General features: G+C 38.8%; 1 protein-coding gene across 1 annotated transcript in view; it reads left to right on the top strand.

Annotated features, from left to right (window-relative positions):
- anks1b (ankyrin repeat and sterile alpha motif domain containing 1B) overlaps nucleotides 1–22002 on the top strand; it is a 111720-nt gene that overhangs the window by 70606 nt on the left and 19112 nt on the right. Inside the window, exons 11-12 of the mRNA XM_025058108.1 lie at nucleotides 8070–8226; nucleotides 16012–16148. Coding sequence (XP_024913876.1) covers nucleotides 8070–8226; nucleotides 16012–16148 — 294 coding nt within the window. The remainder of the gene's footprint in view (nucleotides 1–8069; nucleotides 8227–16011; nucleotides 16149–22002) is intronic.

Raw genomic sequence — 22002 nt, 5'->3', positions numbered from 1 at the left:
TTATTTACAGTTAAAGTAATTAAGTAATCACAATAATTTGAATCACATTTTTTTAATTGCATCAAATGCACATAAAACAGTAATTCAAATTTATTTTGCTTGACAACTGAATCAATATATATACATACGTACAACTCTAATATATTAATGGACCCAGAATCCCAGTCTTAATTGCTACAAAAAAAAAGGCCTGTGGATGTCATTATATTGATTGGATAATTTTGGATAGATTAGATTAGACAGAACTTTATTAATCCTTTTATAGTTCACTTTGGGAAAAGATAGGTAGATAGTCATGTCATGTCATGTTCGCACACTTGCCTGTAACAGGAAAAGTCTCCTGTTAAGTCTGTGTCGTCTCCAATGTGCAGTTGTCCTCCTACGTCTACGCCGACTGACGCCAAAGACTGTGAAAGAGGAGGAAGAGGAGGTTTCCTCCACTGTGCTGACTCTATAAAAGAAGTTAAAAAACCTTGAGAGGGAACATGAAGAAAGATGCAATAAGTGAAAGAGTTGCCAGGCAACACAGGAATTCATAAAATGTAGGAGGTGGAAGTTCTGCCACAGCTGGCAAAACTCAGTCACCGTCAGCACAGGTACCTCATCACAGAGCTGCAGACTCAGACCAACTAAACCTTTAAGTCTCTGTATTCAGCCTGTGCTTTCTTAAGTAGGCGGCTGCTGACCTTCAAGGCGCTCTCCTCAGTCATTTTTAAGGAGCTAAAGTGGTAGCAGGTCTGTGTTGCTCCACTGATGCAGGTTATAATCAAACAAATTCACGAGGGCTCTTGTAGAACTGAGGGGGAGATCAAACGGCAGGTTCATCTGAGAGGTTCAGAGAGAACAGTGTGTGGAAGGATCTGTGATCCTAAAGGAGATACATAAATTGAACGCTTTATGTTTAGTCACAAACTATGAAATTCTTCATCCGTCATACCTCAGAATTGTCAAAAAGAGTCTTCCTCTCAGCCCCTAATGTGGAATTATTTGATACAAAAAGACAGGAATTATGTAAAACCATGAACAAGAAGAGCTGAAACGATTGTGATGTCTTTGTAGCCGGTTGCGCCTCAAGCGTCGCTGTAGATGAAGCCAAAACACGCCTCTGATGAATGATGAAGTCAGTGCTGTTTGCCCTTTGAAGTTTTAGCTAGAAGCAATTGCAAAAACTGTCCAAAAAAAGGGACGAAGCTAATCCACTTTCGACCGAATTTGCAGCCAAGTTGAGCTGTTTAGTAGTTTTATGTACTGGTGTTGGTGAAAATGGGCAGTTATCAAAAGGCTGTTAAAGTTCAGCCATTTTGGTTTCGTACTGATGTGTTGCATATCGGCTGAGCCCCAAAAACTGATTTAATATAATTAACAAATTAATAAACTGTAAAAACATTGTTAACATTGTTAACAACAGCATTTTCTAGGCCAAGAATTCCTAAAACGTTTCTGCCCATTAGTGTGCAGATGTAATATGGAAGCTCTTATCTATGTATCGCAAATAATTTGTCTTTCGTGACAGTGACTGGCAGAATTACTATACTATACTACGCTATGCTATGCTATACTATATTATATATATTATTAGCCCTAGTTATCTGTTGTTAATATTAATCAATCCTGACTTTGATGACTTCAGTAATTGATATGTTTCTGAACCACACATCAGGTTTTGTTCCTTCATTAAACATATTTCTTCTGGGAGAATAATTACTTTTTTGATCGATGAGCTGAGAATTTGTCAAGACACTGTAGGATTCTGATCCGATAAAAACACACACACACACACACACACACACATATATATATATCTTTGTGTTTTTTCCACCAGAACTTGTAGAACGTCATCAGAGGTTCCTAATGGTTATAATTAATCATCACCACTTGTACTGTATATATTACGTAGCTCTCCAAGGTTGCTTTTAGCACGCTGTGCTGTCTTCAAGGTTGATTTAAAGCCGACAGCAGCGGTTAATCATCCCTTAGGTAATTGATTGCTTTGTAATTTCAACATAAAAAGCAACTTGTCGATAAGAGAGCCAATAATGAGGGCCTCTAAAAATACTTTGGTCTACGATGCTATCTCATTTAGCATACCTAGGGAGGTATGTACTTGGACTTGTTTACGGAGAGAATTACATAACTGCTCAGTTTGAGTGTATGTGGGGGCCTGGACTTAGACACAGGAAACAAATCAACTCTGACTCTGTCAGCGGCCGCTCACTCTAAGGCCTGGCTGCCTTGTCTGTGCTATGAAGTGTGGGGTTTTGGGGGAGCGTGGCCGCAGCTTCAGTTCGTGTCTTTGCAGCCGCCGCCAAGAATGTGAAGGGTGTTATTTTCTGAGGAACCACTGCTGGTGTCCCAGGGGTGGCTCTGTGAGCTGATTTCAGTAGGATTGTCCAGTGATGGAGAGGAAATCCAATTCTGCCGCGGCAGTCTCTGCTCCCTGCTCTTAACTGTCTCTGACTGCCTTCGTCTTCGTCTGCCTTGGAATCCGTTTATTTCCAACTTCTCCATTTTCTAGCAGTTTTGAGATTAATGCTTGTCCTTATTGTGGGATTAAATGCCTCGCTTGTCCCTTGGCAGTCTCGTTGGCCGTTCACAGCAATCCGAAGTCAACCAGATCAGCCAGAGAACAAAGATCAGCATTGTACGAATTACAAAAACCTGTGTTTTCTAACAGGATCTGGCAACTTGCTACTGAGCCAGAGATGCTTCATTAAAGTAATGGGCCGAGTGTGATACAGAGAGTGGAAATGTCAGAGACCAGTTCTGTTTGAACACAGAATGGAAATTTATGGAGCAGCTGGCAGCACGGCTGAGCAGGGTCAGTGTTATCTAAGTTATTTCTCTCTCTCTCTCTCTCTCTCTCTCTTTGTCTCTCTCTCAATCTGTTAGATAGTAAATTAGGGCATTCAAACAATTCAGATTTCATTCTTGACAGCCTGTTTCGCACCCCCTACTTTGGAACTACTGCTGCATTAAGATTTCTCAATGTCTTGGCTTACTTTTTGATTAAAAGTGTTAAAAATCTTTCCAAGGAAAAAATGTTGTAATACAATACCACTATTGCGTGTCTTTTACAGCCCCACCTTGCCAGTACAAGACCAGATGGGTTGTAATCCCATGTAATTTTAAGTCTCTTACACTGTTGCTTCTGTTCAAATGAATGACTGTATTTCAACCCATATACTGTATAAACCTATTGGCTTATTATTTTTTTAACCACAAAATCCCGGACTGTGAGTGAATCCGTAGCATCTTCTTCTATGGCCCATATGTGAGACGGGAATTAAACAGCTTTGTTCAGTTTGTGTCTCTCCTCTACTGTCCTCTCTTGACTTTTGTTGACTCTGTCAGAGGGTCCATTGTCCTCCCGGGTGTCCAACCCTCCCTGTTCCTCTTCTAATCCAATAGCCTACATGAGGAAATGCCAGCAAATTACAGCTGCTATTCATATCTGATGACCTCCGAACCGGAGCTCACAGCGTGAGTCTGTACAGTACAGAGTTGACAGACAGAGGAAGGAGAGAGTCACAGGATTAACATAGAAGTTCCTCAGACGTGACCACAGCAACGTCAGATTTCCTATTTGTGTTATCTGACATGCCCAATCACACGCACACACACACACACACACACACACAGACTCATGCAGACTCACAATTCGGGCTGGCAGGCAGACGAGGAAGAAGCCCTCACATGATCACACATGTTTAACTTTATCTCCTGGACGCAGACAGACAACAGTTTAGCGAACTCCACAGTGTGTGATTAGACAGATATAATCACACACCGTTTCATAGGATCCTCGGGTCACGTGTGTGGCCAGTGCCGCACGGTCGCATGCACTGCAGCAGAACTTTTAATCCGGTCCCTGCAGTTTGGACGGGAACTGCGTACGACCTGCTAATTAGTGGCCAGAGTAGGCCTCTGTTTGTCTGCTCTCTTCCTGCTCAGCACAGACACAAGTTTCTCTGTGTGCTATCTCTCAGCTGGAAGAGATAGAGAGGGTGGAGGGTTCAGAGGGAGGGAGATGAATGAGGACCGAGCGGGTTTGTCGGCTGGAAGAGACGCCTCGTACAGGACCACATGAAGCCCCTGGTTGTGTTTTGTTTAAACCACTCTTTGAAACCTGCCGAGGAGCAAGATCAGCGAGGACTCCATCAGAAGATCAGGTATCTGCAAGAGTGATTTTCATTTCTCTCACTGTCAGGCTGCTTCTGTGGAGAACAATTCCAGGGATTTTTTCTTATCCCTCTGTGTTCTGTTTGAGATTACGTACAAAGCGAGTCAAAGGGATTCCTCAAATTTCCAGCTCTCTGATCTCCTACAGGAACACTATTGTCTTGACTTTCAATTCGTTGTGTTCTTGAAAAATCCGGCACGTGGATTCCATGCAAGTCTTAGTATTTATCCTTTTTGTGAGAAATTGGTGAGGAGTTTTTGCACCAAACTGTCTCGTACGCCCACTTCCTCTGACTTCCTTTCCTCTGCATGAACTCATTTCCCTCTTCCTGTTTCTTCTGTCACTCCGTCATGTCCTCATCTCTTTGGGATTTGCTGTCGTGAACACTGAAGTAAGTGTTTGGATGGCAACTCGCATCCTTTTTCGTTTTTTTCTTCGTCTCCTATTTGATTGGACGCTGCAGAGCTGAAGTAGTTGAATATCGACAGTTGATGAGGCTTGGTTCTTCACCTAGACGAAGGGAGAGATAAAAAGTAGAAATGACACAGAGGCCAGAGAATAATAGCAGGAACACTTTAGACCATCATGAAACAGCAATGATTGAAGAAGATAATTAGAGGCACTTTTTTAACGTTATTTCTTCATTTGGGTGTCTTTCTTTTATTATCTTTCATCCTGGATGGAAGGACCCGTCTGCCTCTCGACCTCTTTTACTTCTGCCTTCTTTGTCTCTTGCTAATGAAGCTATTTTACCGGTAGCTTTTTCAGAAATGTTTTTTTTTTTTTTCATCATGACATGTTCGTTGTGACGGCACAACAAACCATTTAAACTTAATTCCCTATTTACAGAGACCAGAGTTTAAAACCATTTCCATTTTTCTTAGACTTCACTTCAGCGTCTTGTCATTTTTAACTAGACTCTCTGAACAACTGTGTTTTCAATGTTTTAAAATAATTGTGTTAATACGCCAAAAAAATGCAAATTTTGGGGGATTTTAAAGATAAAGATATCGTGGGCTGCGGATAAAAAACAGTCCCTGTAGAAAAGTCTCTGTTTCTTCTCTGCCGCTGACCTGATTTAGAAAGCGTGGCTTATTGATTTAAATGGTGAAAAGATACAGTAAAACTGTTAGCAGAGTTTAAAATGGAAACTCTCTCTCCTCTACCAGGAATCACCAAAAAGTCTGAGTCTTACTGTCATACCAGAGTCACTCAACATGTTCTAAAACAGATGGATGGAAAAGGTCTGACTTTAATCACTAATAGGTGAGGCCCGATGGTTTTAGATTTGAACTGTCTGTCCTTTTATCTGATCAGATTTTTATTTTAGCTCCCCCAAAATTAGCCATTTTGGAATCAGAGCAAAGAATCGCCAGAATCTAACTAAGACAGAAGTTTTCAATCATTTTGTTGGAGATATTACTATCACTTTTAAAACAAAATGTTTTGCATTGATAATTCATAAAAATGCAAAGAATATGTTATTTTCCCTTCATTCCACTGCCCTGTATCAAGTGATTCACGGCCTGTTACAGGGGCTGGGAGCCTCGCTTTAAGACACAGAGGCAGGCAGTTGGACTCAGACAAGGTCTTTTTTTGATAAGAAACTGTGTTTCAACTGCTTGTACGTTGGCACTTCGATTTAATGTCCTCATCACCAAAGAATCCTTTTGTATTTGAGTCAGAATAATGGCTGCCAGTTCCAGGAAAACTGTTTTAGAGTTGGCTTTCTCAGAGGTTTGTAGTTCAACAATGCAACTTTTTATATAGTGATAAAACACAGTTTTACAGAATTTGATGCAATGGCCAACAAGCTCAATTTTGTACTTGGAATGCAATGTTATGAAGAGCAAGAATTATGACTCATGGGGGCGTTCTTTTGCAACTTTTGGGCCATACCTCTGGAAAACATTTTGGACTTCTTTACACTAAAGTTTTTTTTTCCATCCAAACGTTAACTGGCAATTTTTGAATTTGCAGTGACGTGAAGCAAGACTCCAATGTGTCTGTATTTTTAACATCAGTTGTTTCTGAAAATGAATGTGAGAATGATTCATGGCTCCTTTAATCTGAGCTGTCAGAGGAGTTTATAATTCAGGTCAAATTCTCCGTGACCCTGAAAATGGCTGTGTGTGACTCTATCAGAGCTGGCCCTCCGCTACGAGTGAAGTCTCCATCTAACGAAGGCTGTCAGGTCGCATCAGTGTCAGCTCCGGCCCGACCACCTGCAGAGTGAAGCCGTCGAGGACTGACTGGATCCCCCATTAGTTTTTAATGGCAGACTAATTGAGTGCTGATGGGGCCAAGAAAGCAAAGAGAGGATTGGTTTGTAGGTCATTTGAAGAAAGTGTGCTGTGAGTGATTGTTCCATCAGCCTGGATGATTAATCCATTTTTGAGTGCGCTCGGGAAATGATTGATGGCCTGGTGCAGTCTGGGTAATGTAGTAGCAGACGATGGCAGGATGAGTAATGGCTTCTAAATGAGGCAAGAACGTTCAGAGAGGTTCTCAAAAGTCAGCGAGTCGCAGAATATGTTTGAAATGAAGTCGAGGTAGACTTTGGGACTGTGTCTGTGGTGTGGAAAAAAAAAACTCCAGCCACAGGTTTACAGGTTTTAAACTCTAAACAAATGATGATGGAGTGTTGCTGGACGTGCGAAAGGCAGACACCCAGAGGCACAGTCATTGTTTTGTCTCGCTGTCCCTGAGATGATGCTGGCCTCTCTAACCTTTCCCCCTGCTTCTCGTTGCTCACGCTTGTTTTTCCATTTCTCTCTGGACACACATCTGACTCTCAGATAGCAGACCTTTGGCTCCTCATGCCGCTCCGCGATTCCTCGGGGATCCAACCTTTTCACCAAAGCTGCAGGAGAGCTCAATGTGTGAGGATCCTCAAATAGACAGAGGGAAAACTGAGGAACAAAATACAGGATTTTTATATAGAGGCCAAAAGATAAATTCCCTTACATTTCACACATTTGAACTCAGTTTAAGTCTCATTGAGTCAATAGAATTGTTTTCATTTTGCGTTGGAATTAGTTGACAAAATATCAAAGGTATTTAAGTCGAGAACATTTAAACTTAAAGGGCTCATTTTGTAGCAGAACTGGAATGGATTTGTTTATCACTAATTTGATGGGGAAGGTTGGAGTCCAACCTATGAGTAAAAAAAATAAAGATTCATCCTGATAGTAACGTCCGCAGACAATTCAGATTTTCTAAAGAGGGTTTTTGATTCTGTTTTTGCAAAATACATGACAAACAGTGCAGAACTTTCTGGTCAGTACTTTAAAAATGCATTCTCCTAAACTATTCCCCGTTGAACACCAGCCCGTAAAATAATCCAGGTGCCAACTGAAGACAAAATAGTTTTTGTTGTGACACGTTTTATCATGTGAAAAAAATCAGTTGGTCTCTCTCCCAGCAGCTGTTTTTCTTCTCTCTCTGAGAAGAAATTCCAACCATGTGATTAAAGCCCTGAAGCTTTTGCACCTTCAAAATGATAGATTTTAACATCTTTTGAACATTCAAGCCCCAAATTTTAAGGTTATTTGTTGTGAAAATAAAATGAAAAGGATACAAGTGTTCTGGATGTTTGGGTAGAGAATTTAGAGAGCAGTAGCTGTTTATGATTCAACGTTTACGCAAAACTAAAATTTGTTTTTTTATGAAAAAAAGAAGGGAAAACATGCACAATTGCCATCTATTTTTCAATGAATAATAAGTTCGGCCCACGACTTCATCACAGTTTTTAATCTTGACGCTCCTGATTGACATCATCTACACTGTTCTAAATGGCTTCTAAACGACAGATGGCAATTAATTAAGAAATTAAAATGTGATTTTCCTAAATGCTCTTTTCCTTGTTTATGTTCTGTCTTTATCCCAGGATTCCAAACTTTCCTCAGAAATCGTCACATCACCATCTCTGGACGTTTTCCTGCCAGAAGACGAAGACAATCCTTACGAGTCTGTGACGACCGCCGTGACTCGTAAGCCCTGCTCACTCGATATCAACCACCGGCTCAACAGCGGAATCGGAAATGGTAGGTCAAAAGTTCAGTTATGATCTGGGTTTGATTATCGACCAAATTCTGTTTCTCAGTTGTTGTGGTATTAGTGCGTAAAAAATGGACCAAGACTGGAATGTGAAAATGTGATGTTTCATTTTCAAGATTTGATTATAGTAAAAGATAAAAAGGCTGTGATCGAGCATCACGTGCTCACGTGTCTGGGTGTGCGCTCAATAATTTTGCAAAAATGACACAAAAATACAGATAAATAAATAAGTAAAAGAAAACTATGACAACAAGTACGTGAAGCAGAAAACTTTCAAAAAAACTATAAAAAAAGTAATGCAACTTCTTGCTAAAAAAAAAGAGGAAGCGTAAGGAAGAAGTGTGGCAAAGATGAAATAAGACAAAACGAACAAAAACAAGGATAACCTCCAGTTAACCTTTGTTTGACAAAGTTGAACACAAAGGTCAGTACCTAAATTCTTATGTAATATTACCAAATAATTTCTAAACTAAGTCACAGAAGTACATTGAAAAATGTCTCAACTAGTTTGAATTCCTAACATGACGTTAGAAAAATAGTAAATGCTTTTAGCTGCTAAAAAACTACGAAAACGTAACACAAGTTGTTTAATATTACGAAAATTGCTCAAAAATGCTAACATTGGAGTAAAATTCTAAACACAATTAACTGTGCGAACAATGTCTCCTCCTGTGTCGAGTGTGATGTAGATTTACCATAAACATAGGTGGCAGTAAAGGTGTGGAAACAGTGGGTGAAGGTGATACAAACAATGTTTGTTTTCATTGTTCATTGTCGTGGAGTTTAGTGAAAAAGACACTTTTGGTTGACTTCAGTTATCTTTTGGCTAATATTTCCAAAGTTGAGGCTAATTCAGAGATGGAGTTTAGTTAAAATACTTTTGTATGTTTGGACACGAGCTCTGTGTAGAAGTGCTAAATAATTTATCTTTGGAAAACAACAATAGAAGCTGAGCTCTGGGTTTATGTACCCAGTGTATTTTTAAGCAGCTAAACAGTTGCGAGAAACACAACAGTTCCTCTGTTTACAGAAGATTCATTTCATTTTTTCCATCCTGTTTGAAAAGTCCTGTTGATTCAGGGCCGTGTCTCTGAATCAGTTTAGGTTTCCATCGTCTGCTCACATTATCTCCTGATCTGTTTGCAGTGTTGGTTCAGGCTGTGAGTTAATCCTGCAGCTTCAGACCCTGGTTCTGTTTGCTCATCAACTTGTTTGGTCTGCAGCGTTACACTTCAGCTCCTACCACGGCAGACACCCACAGTGTGGTGTGTTCTCTCTCTTTCTCTCCTTCTCTTAGAGAGATGCTACCACTGCAGGTTGTCACAGCAACTGCATCAGCAGCCAGTGAGTCACCTGTATGTTGCCATGGGAACTGTTTCTGCTGGTGACACCCATTAGAGAAAGAGAGAGAGATTGAAAAAAAAAAAGAAAAAAAGGAACGAGGCATGTTCCGCGTGCGTCCACGCGTGTCTCGTCCCACATTTGGTTGTTAGCGAGTGGCTGCAGAACTGAACTGTCACTACACCACTGTGCGTGTGTTCATGTGTGTGTTTGTGTGTGTTCAGCAGCTCTGTGTCAAAGTGTCTTCTGGTAGAAAATTGCTCCACTGACGTAAGCGAACAGTGTGGGTGTTGAATGTGTTCTCAGCTCCCGGAACACAGTTACCTGGCCAAAATAAGAGAGAGAGAGAGAGAGAGAGAGAGAGAGAGAGAGAGAGAGACCAAGAGAATTAAAGAGGGAATGAGTGAGAGAAACAGACAGAACTGAGTTTAAGCCTGGTGATGAAATCTTTCATCATGTCACCATAGCTTTATTTGCCAGATGTAAGGTAACTTAATGGATATGTACGAAAATAATGCACACTGTATAGTCAAAAAACAATCCTGTGTTCAATATTTTAACCCTTTCATTTTTATTAATGAGTAAAACCATTAGTTCAGCAAAATACACATCCTGCTCATACACACTGCCCTTGTTTAACCCCACGTCCCCCTTTAAAGCCTGTCAACACTACAAAGCAGGTGCGGTGCGTTCAGGGCCAGTCGTTGTGTGTTGTGATCGTCGTCTGCTGCTCTGTGTGTGTTCATTGGTCGACCACTGCCACTACTGCTTCCTGCTTGCCCAGGATTCCTTCCTTGCAGCACTGCATACTGTCACACTGTCACAGCCCTGAGTCTTGATTCTGTGCTGAGTTTTGCCATGGCTTGTTCACAGGTTGTTATAATTACAGATAATTAACAGTGGATCTATGATTTAAGACAGTGGTCAACGACCTGACCTTGTTAACAGGTTGTTTTAATTACAGATAATTAACAGTGGATCTAATTTGGTGGTAAACCTTCTACACATTGCGGTTGTCATTGATTAATCCTTCACCAGACCCTTACATCCTTCAAAATCTCTCATTGATGCTGTTTTAAAAGTTGTCAAAGAAGAACTAAGGACAAAAGATTCTCATACCCAACCGCATCAAAGGTGAAAAATGACCAAATATCCATTATGTCTCTCTAGGCTGCAGCAAATTACAGAGAGACAGACTGTAATGAAGATGAGTATGTTTTGGAGATGAAGAGGGGGCAGATTATGCTAACAGGAGGCCAAGTTAGAGAGCTGTCTCAGACCGAATCGTCCGCATAAATCTGAATCTGTGACACAGCAGGAGGCACAGTCCTGGATTCCTGCTCTGGCTGTGGTCATATGTCAGGCTAATTGGACAAGGGTGTGAGTCAGTGTCCGATTATCAGGCTGGGAGAGGGAGGATATCAGTGATGGGGAAAAAAGGTAGACGGAGGCAGAGCGTTCAGAGGAGGAGGAGAGGAAAAGCCCAAGGGTTCAAACTTAATCATAATGGCCAGTGTTTAATCATTGTTTGTTTCTAACAAAATCAACATCGTTTTCTGCTTGACAGTCTGCCACTGTTGCAGACAACAAGTGTTTTTGGATGTTGCAGGATTTTCAGTCATAAAGCCGATGGGTAGAGGAGTAGGAACAAATTGAGGTATTTCTACATTATCCCATGGACTGTATTATTTTTATAATAAATAATATAGACTATTTTTTTTAGGTGGATATAATAAGTTTAACTTCAATCTTCATTTAAAAGTGTGAAGACCAATGAGACTAGGTATTGGTATCAGAATTAAAAATGTTTGATTGATGCCCAGACCTAATGCCTAATCAGCTGCACTACTGTAGTGTCTGATTTTCTGAAACGTTAGTTGGTTATTTTGTGCCTTTCTTGAGTAAAACGTCCAATGGTGGAATTTATTCCTGGAAAGAGACGATCGTCAGCTGAAGACACCTTTTATAGCCGCGGCAGCAGTAAACACTTTAATGTATCCGACAGCGCCGCGGGTGATCACAGCGGTTCTAATGGATTCTTTACTCCCCTCCGTCCACACACTGTGGTTAATCTGATATAATGCCTCAATTAAATCTTAAATCTGGACTTTAATGAGGTAACGATTGAATACATTTTTTTTTGCACATCAACTACGTCCTCTATTTTCTCCGTCGGTCCTGGGGAACAGTAGAAGACTTCTGCTGTTGATTTCACGCTGAGATGTAATCAATAAGACATTTCACACTGTGGAATTGAATAGTAAATACAGAAGAGGGAAAAAAATAGAAATTAGCTGAGGACACTGCTTTTGCAAACAACACAAATAGCAGTTGACACAAGCTGCCAGTTTAAAGGTGGAGGTAAAAAAATGACAGTATCATCTGCATACAAAGAAATGATGATTATAATCCATCATCAAAAATACATTCAAAGGAAGAAACAGTTACTGAATGTAAAGCCGGCGTAGGCTTTTAAATTATCAGGGTTTTTTTTTTTTTCTGAAATCTAAATTCTTCCTCTCCGTTTTATTCTCCTCCAGCTCGGCATCGTTTCATTTTCAGAGCATGACCTCATGGGGAATGTTCTGCACCATATCCCTCTGCACCACATGTCCTCCGACATGACAGTGAATAAATGGGATTCTCTTTGTTGTAATGAAAAGTGTCGACGTGTGTAGCACAATCCAACGGTGTCATTTACAGTCCCAGGGCTGTAATTTTCAACATAAGCTCAGGTTTCTGCTCTACATAACTGTAGTTTGTCTGTAGTGGATTTATTTCTTGGCTGGTTTATTTTCAGTTACAAAACTGCACTGCGAATAGATTTTATGTCTATTTATTTATTCCACATGTGTAGAGTCAACTCTAGGGAGGAATTTTTTTTCCTATCTTTTATCTTTGCCCATCAAAAATGCATTTGACGGAGACTTTACTGTCTGAGACCAATTATCTGTATCAAAAATTGAACTTTTGTTTTTCAGTTTTAATCCACATAGACCAGTGTTTCCCAAACCTTTTTCTGGGGACCCATATTTTAAAAGTCACGAAGCTTCGCGACCCAAGTCAATAGACATTATTTGTAAACTCCTGGGAAACATGATGCGAGACGACCCAAAAAAGAAATCTCTTGGGACACACCTGAGGGTCGCGACCCAGTCTTTGAAAAAACAACGATGTAGACTGTATCTGGCAAGTGATAGATAGAAATAATGTGTGATGACTGTGTCATATAGAACATTCGTAAAATATTGCTAAACATTACATATCTTTTTAGCTTTTTTGTAGCTTTTTTTGCTACAAAAAACAAACAAAAAACGACGTAGTGTGACATTTTCTGCTCAGGTTCCATTAAAATTACTGACACCACTGTCATGATAATCTTCCAGGTTCTTTTCCTCGGAGCCATTGTATACTTTTGTGTTTTACTTTCTATGTGAAAAGGAATTTGTAGTAGTTCATAATGATCACAAACAAGGTGCCGTCTGTTATCAGTGTAGTCCGTACAGTGATCCAGCCGCAGCGTGGCTGGCACATTGCACAGCTGCTACCTTTGTGGTTTTAACTTTCATCCTCAGCTCTGTCTGCTGGATGAATCTGTCTCGCCTCATTTATCCCACTTTAGTGAAAGCTGGAGGCTTAAAGTTCTTAATGGAAGTGAGCAGAGGCTCCAGGGATTAGTCATTAAAAGGGTCGAGGTCTACTTACTTGTTGAAAAACGAGTGAAAGGTCTTTGCCAGACATAGAAATTCACTTTGCAAACTACCTTTTCAGTTTGTCCTTCAAAGTTGCAGATTTTTTTTCTTTTTTGACAGTGCATGTCGGATTTTTTTTTTTTTTTGTATTTGTAAACACAGAACATCAAGCTTTGCTTTGCTCCCCTGCAGGGGGTGCTAACAGCACAGTGATGTTACCTACTTTATCTGTTGATCATGCAGTACACGCTACTACACAACTGCTGTATTTAAAAACATTAATTTTGATTTTGTCATTTGTAAAAACAAAAAAATCTTTTTCTCTGCGGAAAAATTGATAATTTCTTTTTCTCTGCGCAAAAATTGATAATTAAACATTGACATAAAACAGATATCAAGAAAAATGAGAGAAATAGAAAAGAAAGAAAAGAAGCAACTGAGATATTTATAGATATAGAAGGAGAGGTTTTGTCCCTTTCAGTCAATAATGCCACAGTCACTGAAGCTTATGATGGATGCATGTGTGTTTGCGTGTGTTTGTTTGTGTCTATGCCTGCAGTTTTTTTTAGACTCCTGAGAAATATATACAGACATATTTTTGCCAAAGGATATTTGTGCTTGTGTATATTTAGATGCACGGGCAGTAAACAACACACACAGGTTCTTCTGTGTGTAATTGTACAATAACTGTATTATACAACACATCATTGCCCACCTCAGCTGAGGACAATATCTGGGATTAATTGTGCTGTTGTGATTCTGTTGACGGTTCAGGGGGAAAAAAGGGCTTTATTTTAGATGTGCTTACTAATATGCATTAACTGCATTTATATGAATATATAATGTAATATAATTTAATATAAAAATGCATTTTATATCCTATTTTATTACTATATGTTACCATAAAAAGAACTGACATTTTTTAAAAATAATTTACTAACATTCAAACTTAATGTTTTTTTCATTTTTTATGTTATATATTATGATAACATAAAAAACACATGTTTTAATTTAAGATGTTTAAAATGTTTATGTTTAAAATGTTTAAAAAAAATTTTAAGGGATCGTGTCATTTATTGTCAGTATAATAAAATTTCAAAAAATAAACTGATGGAATTTTTCTAAATACATTTTAATGTAATGGAATTTTCCTCACATTAAATTGAAATCGTTAAATTTTGCATAAAATACACTGTTAAGAGTTTATATTTTTTAAAGTTTTACATACAGTATATTACATTCATTCTGTGTACATTCAATATATTTATAATTTAATAATATCATTGAAAACATCCATTCAGTAGGTCAGGTAAATGTATGTGTTGACAGATTGTACGATGCCTGTATGAGCACAAACACTGTGAACATGTATGTGTTTTTGTGTGTAACGCCCCACTGCACCCAGTGTTGACGCACTGACCATAGAAAGACTGTGTGTTTGTTCATTAAAGCCTCTTGTGTAGGAGGGAAAACTCAGCTTGTTTTCCACTAATGAGACAAAAACTGTTGGTTTCAGAAGTGCCTGTCAGGATGTCAGTTCTGCCTCCATGACACTCTGACACGGCTCTGTTCAATCCCTCTCCTCTTCGTCTGCTGTTGCATCGTTTTCCTCACTTCCTTCCCTTGCATTATCTCACACTGAGATATTGGCTCCGACACACACCCACCGATGCTCGTGTCTCGTGATTCAAAGTAACTAAGATAGACATCATCTACGCTTAGGGCAGCGCTGAGTTTGTTAAAGAATATATAAAAATATATATTTATATAAATGTAAATAAATCACTCTCTCCTCATGCTGACACAGCTCTTTGACCAATTTATGCGAAATACTCTTTTCATGCTGATGCAGCTCTTTGACCAATTTATGCGAAATATGATGGAAATATTCCATGTAAAACCAAAGGTGTGGATATTAATCTTCCTTTTTCAATCCTCACTTGACTAACTTTAAGGCAACCAACGTCAGCAGATATGACAGAAACATTCAAATAAACTTTTGGAGACGATGTTTTTATTTCTGAGAGGACATTTTTTTCCTACAGTTTCCTTCCTGCGAAAATAATTTTTAGGTAAATTAACCAGGAACATTGGCTTTTACACCTACAGTTTCCTTCCTGCGAGGCAAATTAACCAGGAACATTGGCTTTTACAGGACATGTAGTCTGAGATTGTAGCATTTATTTGGTACGGTTATTTTAGCGTTCCCTTTTTTTTGTTGTTTTACAGATTTATCATTGTTCTGGCTAACTCCAGGTTAAGTTAGCTGCTTGCCAACTTATAGCTTGTGTTGCTGCTTTATTAGGCTAACTATTTAAGGTCTTCTTAAGTCTTTAGCTTTATAAACAATTGTCTAAAGTTGGCAAAAGCCAGAAGCTTCAAATTATTATTATCATTATTTGAGCCAACGTTATTAAGTTAATTGTTAGCTTGTTGCTGTTAAACTTCAAAGTTTTACAACCTTCCTCCAAGGGCTAGCTAAAAAAATTGCTTTAAATTCACCAGATCATTAAACGCCCCATCGTGAGAAATAATAAACATATGTTTCATAGCTATCATTCAGAAGTTTCTTCCTTTCTTTTGTCATTTTTCTTCTTCCTTTCTGATGAAAACACTTTACTTGGTGAAATACAGTACAGTAAGGATAACAGAATCTTACATATAGTACAGTAAGGATAACAGAATCTTACATCTTTCTTCCTCTCTCTCTCTCTCTCTTTGTCTCTCTCTCCTTACAAGGTCACTCGTCCCAGGTAGCAGTGAGTGAAGGGGAGCACAGTAACCATGGCAACTGCTTAACAGGCCCCACTCCAGACTGCTCACCCCCGTCTCCTGACACAGCCCTGAAGAACATTGAGAGAGTCATCCGCCCACAGGTGAGCATGCACAGACACCAGCGGCAGCACAAACGCCCTAATGGATGTGTTTCAGACTAGAGCGATGCATAATGACTGAACATTACAGTGTCCGCCCACAGGTGAACAAAACACCTACACGCACATGCATCAACAAACACACACATTGTTTTTTGTGGTTTGTGAACACTTCATAATGACTGATGATTTCACGATCCCAAAAATGTTTTTTTTTTTTTTTTTTGTTTTTTTTTTAATGAAAATCCCACAGTTCATCCTAAAAAGTATATGGAATAAAATAAATATGCCTTAACAATGAATATAATATAAATATTCTATTTTTAGTTTATCGAGTATTTACACACACCCTACAAAACCCTGGCCTGTTAAGTTGAACACAACCCCGGTGTACTCTCAGGAATGGAAGAAATCACTTGCAAAGATCTTCTTCATCTTCGTCTCTTTTTTCTTAGTTTTTATAACCATCTACTGCAACCTAGTGGAAGAGATTAAATTAATATATTAATGTGATGAATAAATAATGGATTTTAGACCAATAAAGTGATATTGGATAGCTTGACACGGCACACTTGATCTCTCAGGGAACAGGGATATATATATATAAATATATATATATATATATATATCGTTTAAGGTCACATTCTGAATAACTACAGTCGCAGTGAAATGTATTCTTCATACCATCTGACTTCAGCTTTAACCAGGATTTCTCAGACTTTCAGTGACTTTCTAAAGTTTTTTTTCTGTCTCACCTTTAACTAACTTGCAGTATGAGATTAGTTTTGCAACACCAGACACCGAGGTCTGTGCCCAGACATAATAAAGCTAATAAGAATGGCTCAGTCCGAAACGTCTGAAGTCGTTATTTATTCGCTGTCTGCCGTTGTCTGTCAAAAAGAAGAGTTTCTCTGAGTCATCGCTATCTACGGGGTCTTCTAAAGTCGTGTCAAGTGATTGATTAAATGTTATTTATTGAACGTTAAGGTGAAGATCTGACGTTGGTAATGTAGTTTCCAAGGAGGACAATAGGAAGATGTCAACTTCTAACTTTCTAACCAGTTTTAAGAAAGACTAAGGCTAAGGTGTGTTCATTATCTGTCTCTCAAAGGATCAATAAAAAAAAAGACTAATATATATTTTTTGAAATGTAATAAAAGTTGAGCCTTCGAAGGGTTTAGGGGAAAGTAAAATCTCCAGGGCGACCGGCGCAGCGTTGAAGAAATATGCAATAAATATGTATCTGTGTAATCACATCAGAGCACCGTGATCTGAGCCGTCTTGTATTAGTGTGATTCATTCTCTCTTGTTGCTCCTAACACAAACTCAGACCTCTGCAGCACCCAGAACCGATTAATAACACACGACTGCTTATGAATAAATTCAAATCATCAGTCAGAGATTTGAATGCAGACGCCGTTCGCTCTCATTAGTCGCAGGAGATTAATGCAGTCCTCTCACTTCTCTCTCTGTAGTATCAGGAGCCACCAGCCAGGCACAGGCAGATTCACACCTCCATAATTAAGGCAGTTGTTTTCACACTCACAGGGTGGCGTGTGACATCTTGGAAACTTTAGCGGTCTCTGCCCGAACACGGTGCGTCATAACTACGGCGTCATATAATGACTTGAAAAGTTTTGTATATAATAGAGTTTTTTTTTCTAAAGTCCTTCTTTCCAGCCTCACTTTTTCCTCTTCCATTACCTCTAATAATGTTCCTGTCATATATAAATGCTGTCACCTCACCCGCCCTCCCCACCTCCTCTTACCTTGTTTCTCCGTCTCCTTCACTGCGTCTGCCTTTGACACATTAACTAATGTGAACTTAGGGATCACATGTGGCGCCGGGTGCCCTTCCGCTCAGCTTGAAGCTGTCATAATCAAATAGCAGCAACATTTAATTTTATATAAATAATGCTCTAGAATATATTTTCATTTTCTTTTAACGCCCCCGCGGGCTATTTCAACAGTAGAGACACGGCGCGCCTATAGGACGGACTTCCTGTTCTGAATATCAATGTGGTTGTTTTCAGTTTTTCCAAAGTTTTTCCAGCAAAATTGAATTGTATTGTTGTTTGTAAATATAACAGAAACACAGCGGTATGTCTAAATGATTAATGGGCATCTTACAATAAAATATATACTGTATAATTCTATAAATCTTCTGTGATAGGTCTCCAGGGATTTAATCTCTTTCTATTGAATTTAAGCCCAAAGTATTTGCTTTTTTTCTTATCAAGAAAGTTGGTCAGTAGATAAAAGTAAATATTTGACAGATACAGTCTTCTGTGAGTTTGGTTTTTCACAGGAAACTTTATTTTGACACACCTAAATCTAGTTGGTAAACATACACATGTTTATATGGAGTTTTCCTGCTCGTACTTACAGTATATGGTAAAGAAAACATTTTTGATTCGTTAATTAACTGTGGATGGAATTTTCAGGTATAAAAAAGTATTCATGTCTGTTGAGCTTTTAAGGTAAATGTCAACATTAAAACATTACATTAAAAAGTATAAAGTTAGTGGAAGTCGCCGTATGTAAAGGCCTTTAATGGAAACTGCTGCTGAATATGCATGACTTCTAGCAGCATTTTGGTGACTCTGGTGAGAACACACACCGCACCAAACATCATTTTAATTTATATTTCTTAATGTTTAATTTTATTTATTTATTTATGTATAATTTATTTATTTTTCATCAACTTCCCCTAGAATGTCTTGGTGTGAAACTACTGACAAACTGCTACGCTTTTGCTGGCTTGGTTGCCAGCATTAACAAAATGTGTCACAAAAGTAGTAATTTTAAAACAAAAATCTTTGTCCGTCTGTTTCATAAATGATGTTAAAAATTAAAGCCAATTCACAGTTTGGAGTTTTTGTTGCTTTTTTAGAAAAAGTTTTTTAAAATCCTTACAGAAATGATGTAATCCTCATTTACTGTACGAAACAGTCTGACTCTTATAGCTCTCTTCACCTCCTGCTCTTGAGTACAACTGAGTAAAATCACCATCGTGAAGCAGCGGTGCATCAGCTGTAATGATCTTTGCCGCAGCAGACTGCAATCGTGTTGAAAATCCTGCAGTTAAACTTCAAGTGCCATCATCTGTGAAAGATGCCGACTTGCAGCAAAAAAAAAAAAAAACGACAGCAGTTAACGCAGTGAATACAAGCCTTTAAACACGATGTTTAACTTTTTTTATGCGCGACATAAATGCAAATCACTCGATTTGAAAAACTGTATAAAAAATGTAAGATATGGAAAATCAGTCTCTGACACAGTGGAGGTTGTACGCGGAGTGAATTTTACTCCTTGTCTTCTTCTCTCCCGCTGTGACAACTGCTCCCCAAGGCCACGGCTATAAATAATAATGTGTTCGGGCCAAATTTGGCTCTTAAAAAATCGTGTTTAAAACTGCTGCTCGCTGTATTTAAAGAAACGCACTTTGCTGATTTGCCACATTTCCCCCGTGTGAGGATGTCTGAGATCTCCACACAGGCGTGAATTAGCAGGCAGAGAATAAAGTACGACCGCATCATGGGTTTCTCACTTTCACCCTCGCTGGCCCGTTGTCCTACTTTTCCCTTTGTGTCTGAGTGTGTGTCTGTGATATGTGTGAAGTTTCACAGAGTTTAACTGCTGTGAAGAGATTCCTGGTAACAGTGAAAACAACATACAACTCGTGGTTTTACTCCTCATGCTGTTAGATTTTCTAGTCAATCCTTGGAAAGTCTCTGTGGTTTCCACCTCTCGTTAACAGTCTCTCTCCTGGTAATGTCTGAAGGAGCAGTCAGTTCAATTCCGGTGAAGTCTTGACATCTTAATCCTGATGTAGGAGCATCAGTGAGTTAGTCTTTGACAAAAACAATCACTTGTTTTTATTGACCATTAGCTCCTGGGCTAATTAATAACTACTTCTTAATTAATTTAGAATCTTTCAATTTCCTCACTATTTTGTCCTGTAGGTTAGCCAGGTTTTGGTTTTACAAAGTTGGCGTTTCGGCAGGTTTAATTCATATTTTGGGTTTTGAACAGCTGGTGCTACGAGTAGAAATAAAAATGAAAGCCACGGGCCACTTTGATAATAAGCAGTTAAGAAGATATATATGTAAATTAAACAAAATGACGCCTCTAATGTGGCAGCAGCATTATCACCAGTCAGTTTTTTCAAAGGTTAAAAAAAACAACACAAATTTCTTAAAATATTTCTTTCTTTTGACCGTCGCAGAGTAACCCCAGATTGGATATGGATAATTTTAACATCACTCTGCAGTCATTTTCAGATGACAGTGTAATTATAGTAATGAAACAAACACAATCAGTCACAATACACTTCCAGCAATGTCCAGCTAAAATATCCCTTTTATACAGCTGACAACCACAAAAGACAAATCATGTTTGGTTTTTTATGTTTATTTTTCTGGATGCAGAAACATGTCACACAACAGATCATTCAAAGTGCTTTTTTGAATGGTTTTTATCTTATATTTTTACATTTTTATTACATTATCCATTAACGTGTTCAGTTCAACGTGGTGATGCGTTTTATAAATGTGCATTTTCAGCGTCTGTCATTAGTCGTTTTGTAAATGTGCATTTTCAGCGTCTGTCATTTTGATTTAAATCCTCGTGAAGCTGTGAGATATTTAGTTCTGTGAGAACAGGACAAAAAAAAAGGCTAATCACTTGGGTAAATGGAGTTAATCTATTGAACACGTCAATCAATAAGCTACCGTGTACACACACATACACACACACACACACACACTTACACACTCACCAATGCAAACAGACATTACTGCATACAGCTGATGAATCTATCATCATAATTATTGAAGCGTCGATAAGTCTGAGCTACAGCTCAAAATAAGAGGCTGCTTTGACAAGTGAACGGTGTTAATGATGACTTATGCTCTGGGTAAATGGCCTTATTAGTTCATAAGAGGAAGACTTCTTATTGGTAATTAAATGGCTGAACAATAACTTGTATTTGCATAATGAAGACAAAATATATGACTTTTCTTTCTTTTTCTTTTTCTTTTGTCCCTTTCTTTCTTTCTTTCCTTCTTTTCTCTGTATTTAATGATTGTGAGAATCAATCAGAACAAGCTTGTTCAGAGTGAGGAATTAGCATTTAGGCTAATGGATTCAGTCATTTATTAGCAGTTAAACTCATTAGTTAGCTGTTAGCACCTGTGTTGGTCCCTGAGCAAATACAGTTTTTCTGTTTTCAGTTTTTTTCCGAGAAGTCTAGTCATGAACAGTTGACCACCTTCAGCCTGCGCTGGTGTGTGTGTGTGTGTGTGTGCGTGTGTGTGTGTGTGTGTGTGTGTGTGTGCGTCTGGGTGTGTGTGTCAATACTCATTAATCAGCTTCCAATCAGCCATGGCCTGTTCATTAGTCTGGCTCTCATTTGCATTCTTAACGCTAAGTCTCAATCAGTGTCTGTGTGAGTGTGTGTGATTGTGTGTGTGAGGTTTTACAACCATGGTCTTTGAGGGAGGACACTTGTCAGGCTGGAACTGAGGGTGAATGTATGAAGGCACTAAGATGTGCATTGATCAAAGATCGTAATACCATGTAAATATAAACTGTCACAATTGATAAGACTAAACACAGGAGAGGGAAAAGTAAAAATACAATCCATAAAATAACACCACCATATGTTACACCTGTTAAAAAAAAATCCTGACTCTAACCTTAAAGGATTCCATAAAAAAAATGTATAAAATTTATACTAACATGGGCTAATAAAAAAAGATCTATCTATCTATCCACCCATCCATCCATCCACCCATCCATCTGTCCATCCATCCATCTGTCCACCCATCCATCCATCCATCCATCCACCCATCCC

Source organism: Cynoglossus semilaevis, chromosome 8 (assembly GCF_000523025.1).
Source record: "Cynoglossus semilaevis isolate Cse_v1.0 chromosome 8, Cse_v1.0, whole genome shotgun sequence".
Classification (NCBI taxonomy): domain Eukaryota; kingdom Metazoa; phylum Chordata; class Actinopteri; order Pleuronectiformes; family Cynoglossidae; genus Cynoglossus; species Cynoglossus semilaevis.
This window is presented reverse-complemented; position numbering and strand designations above follow the sequence as displayed.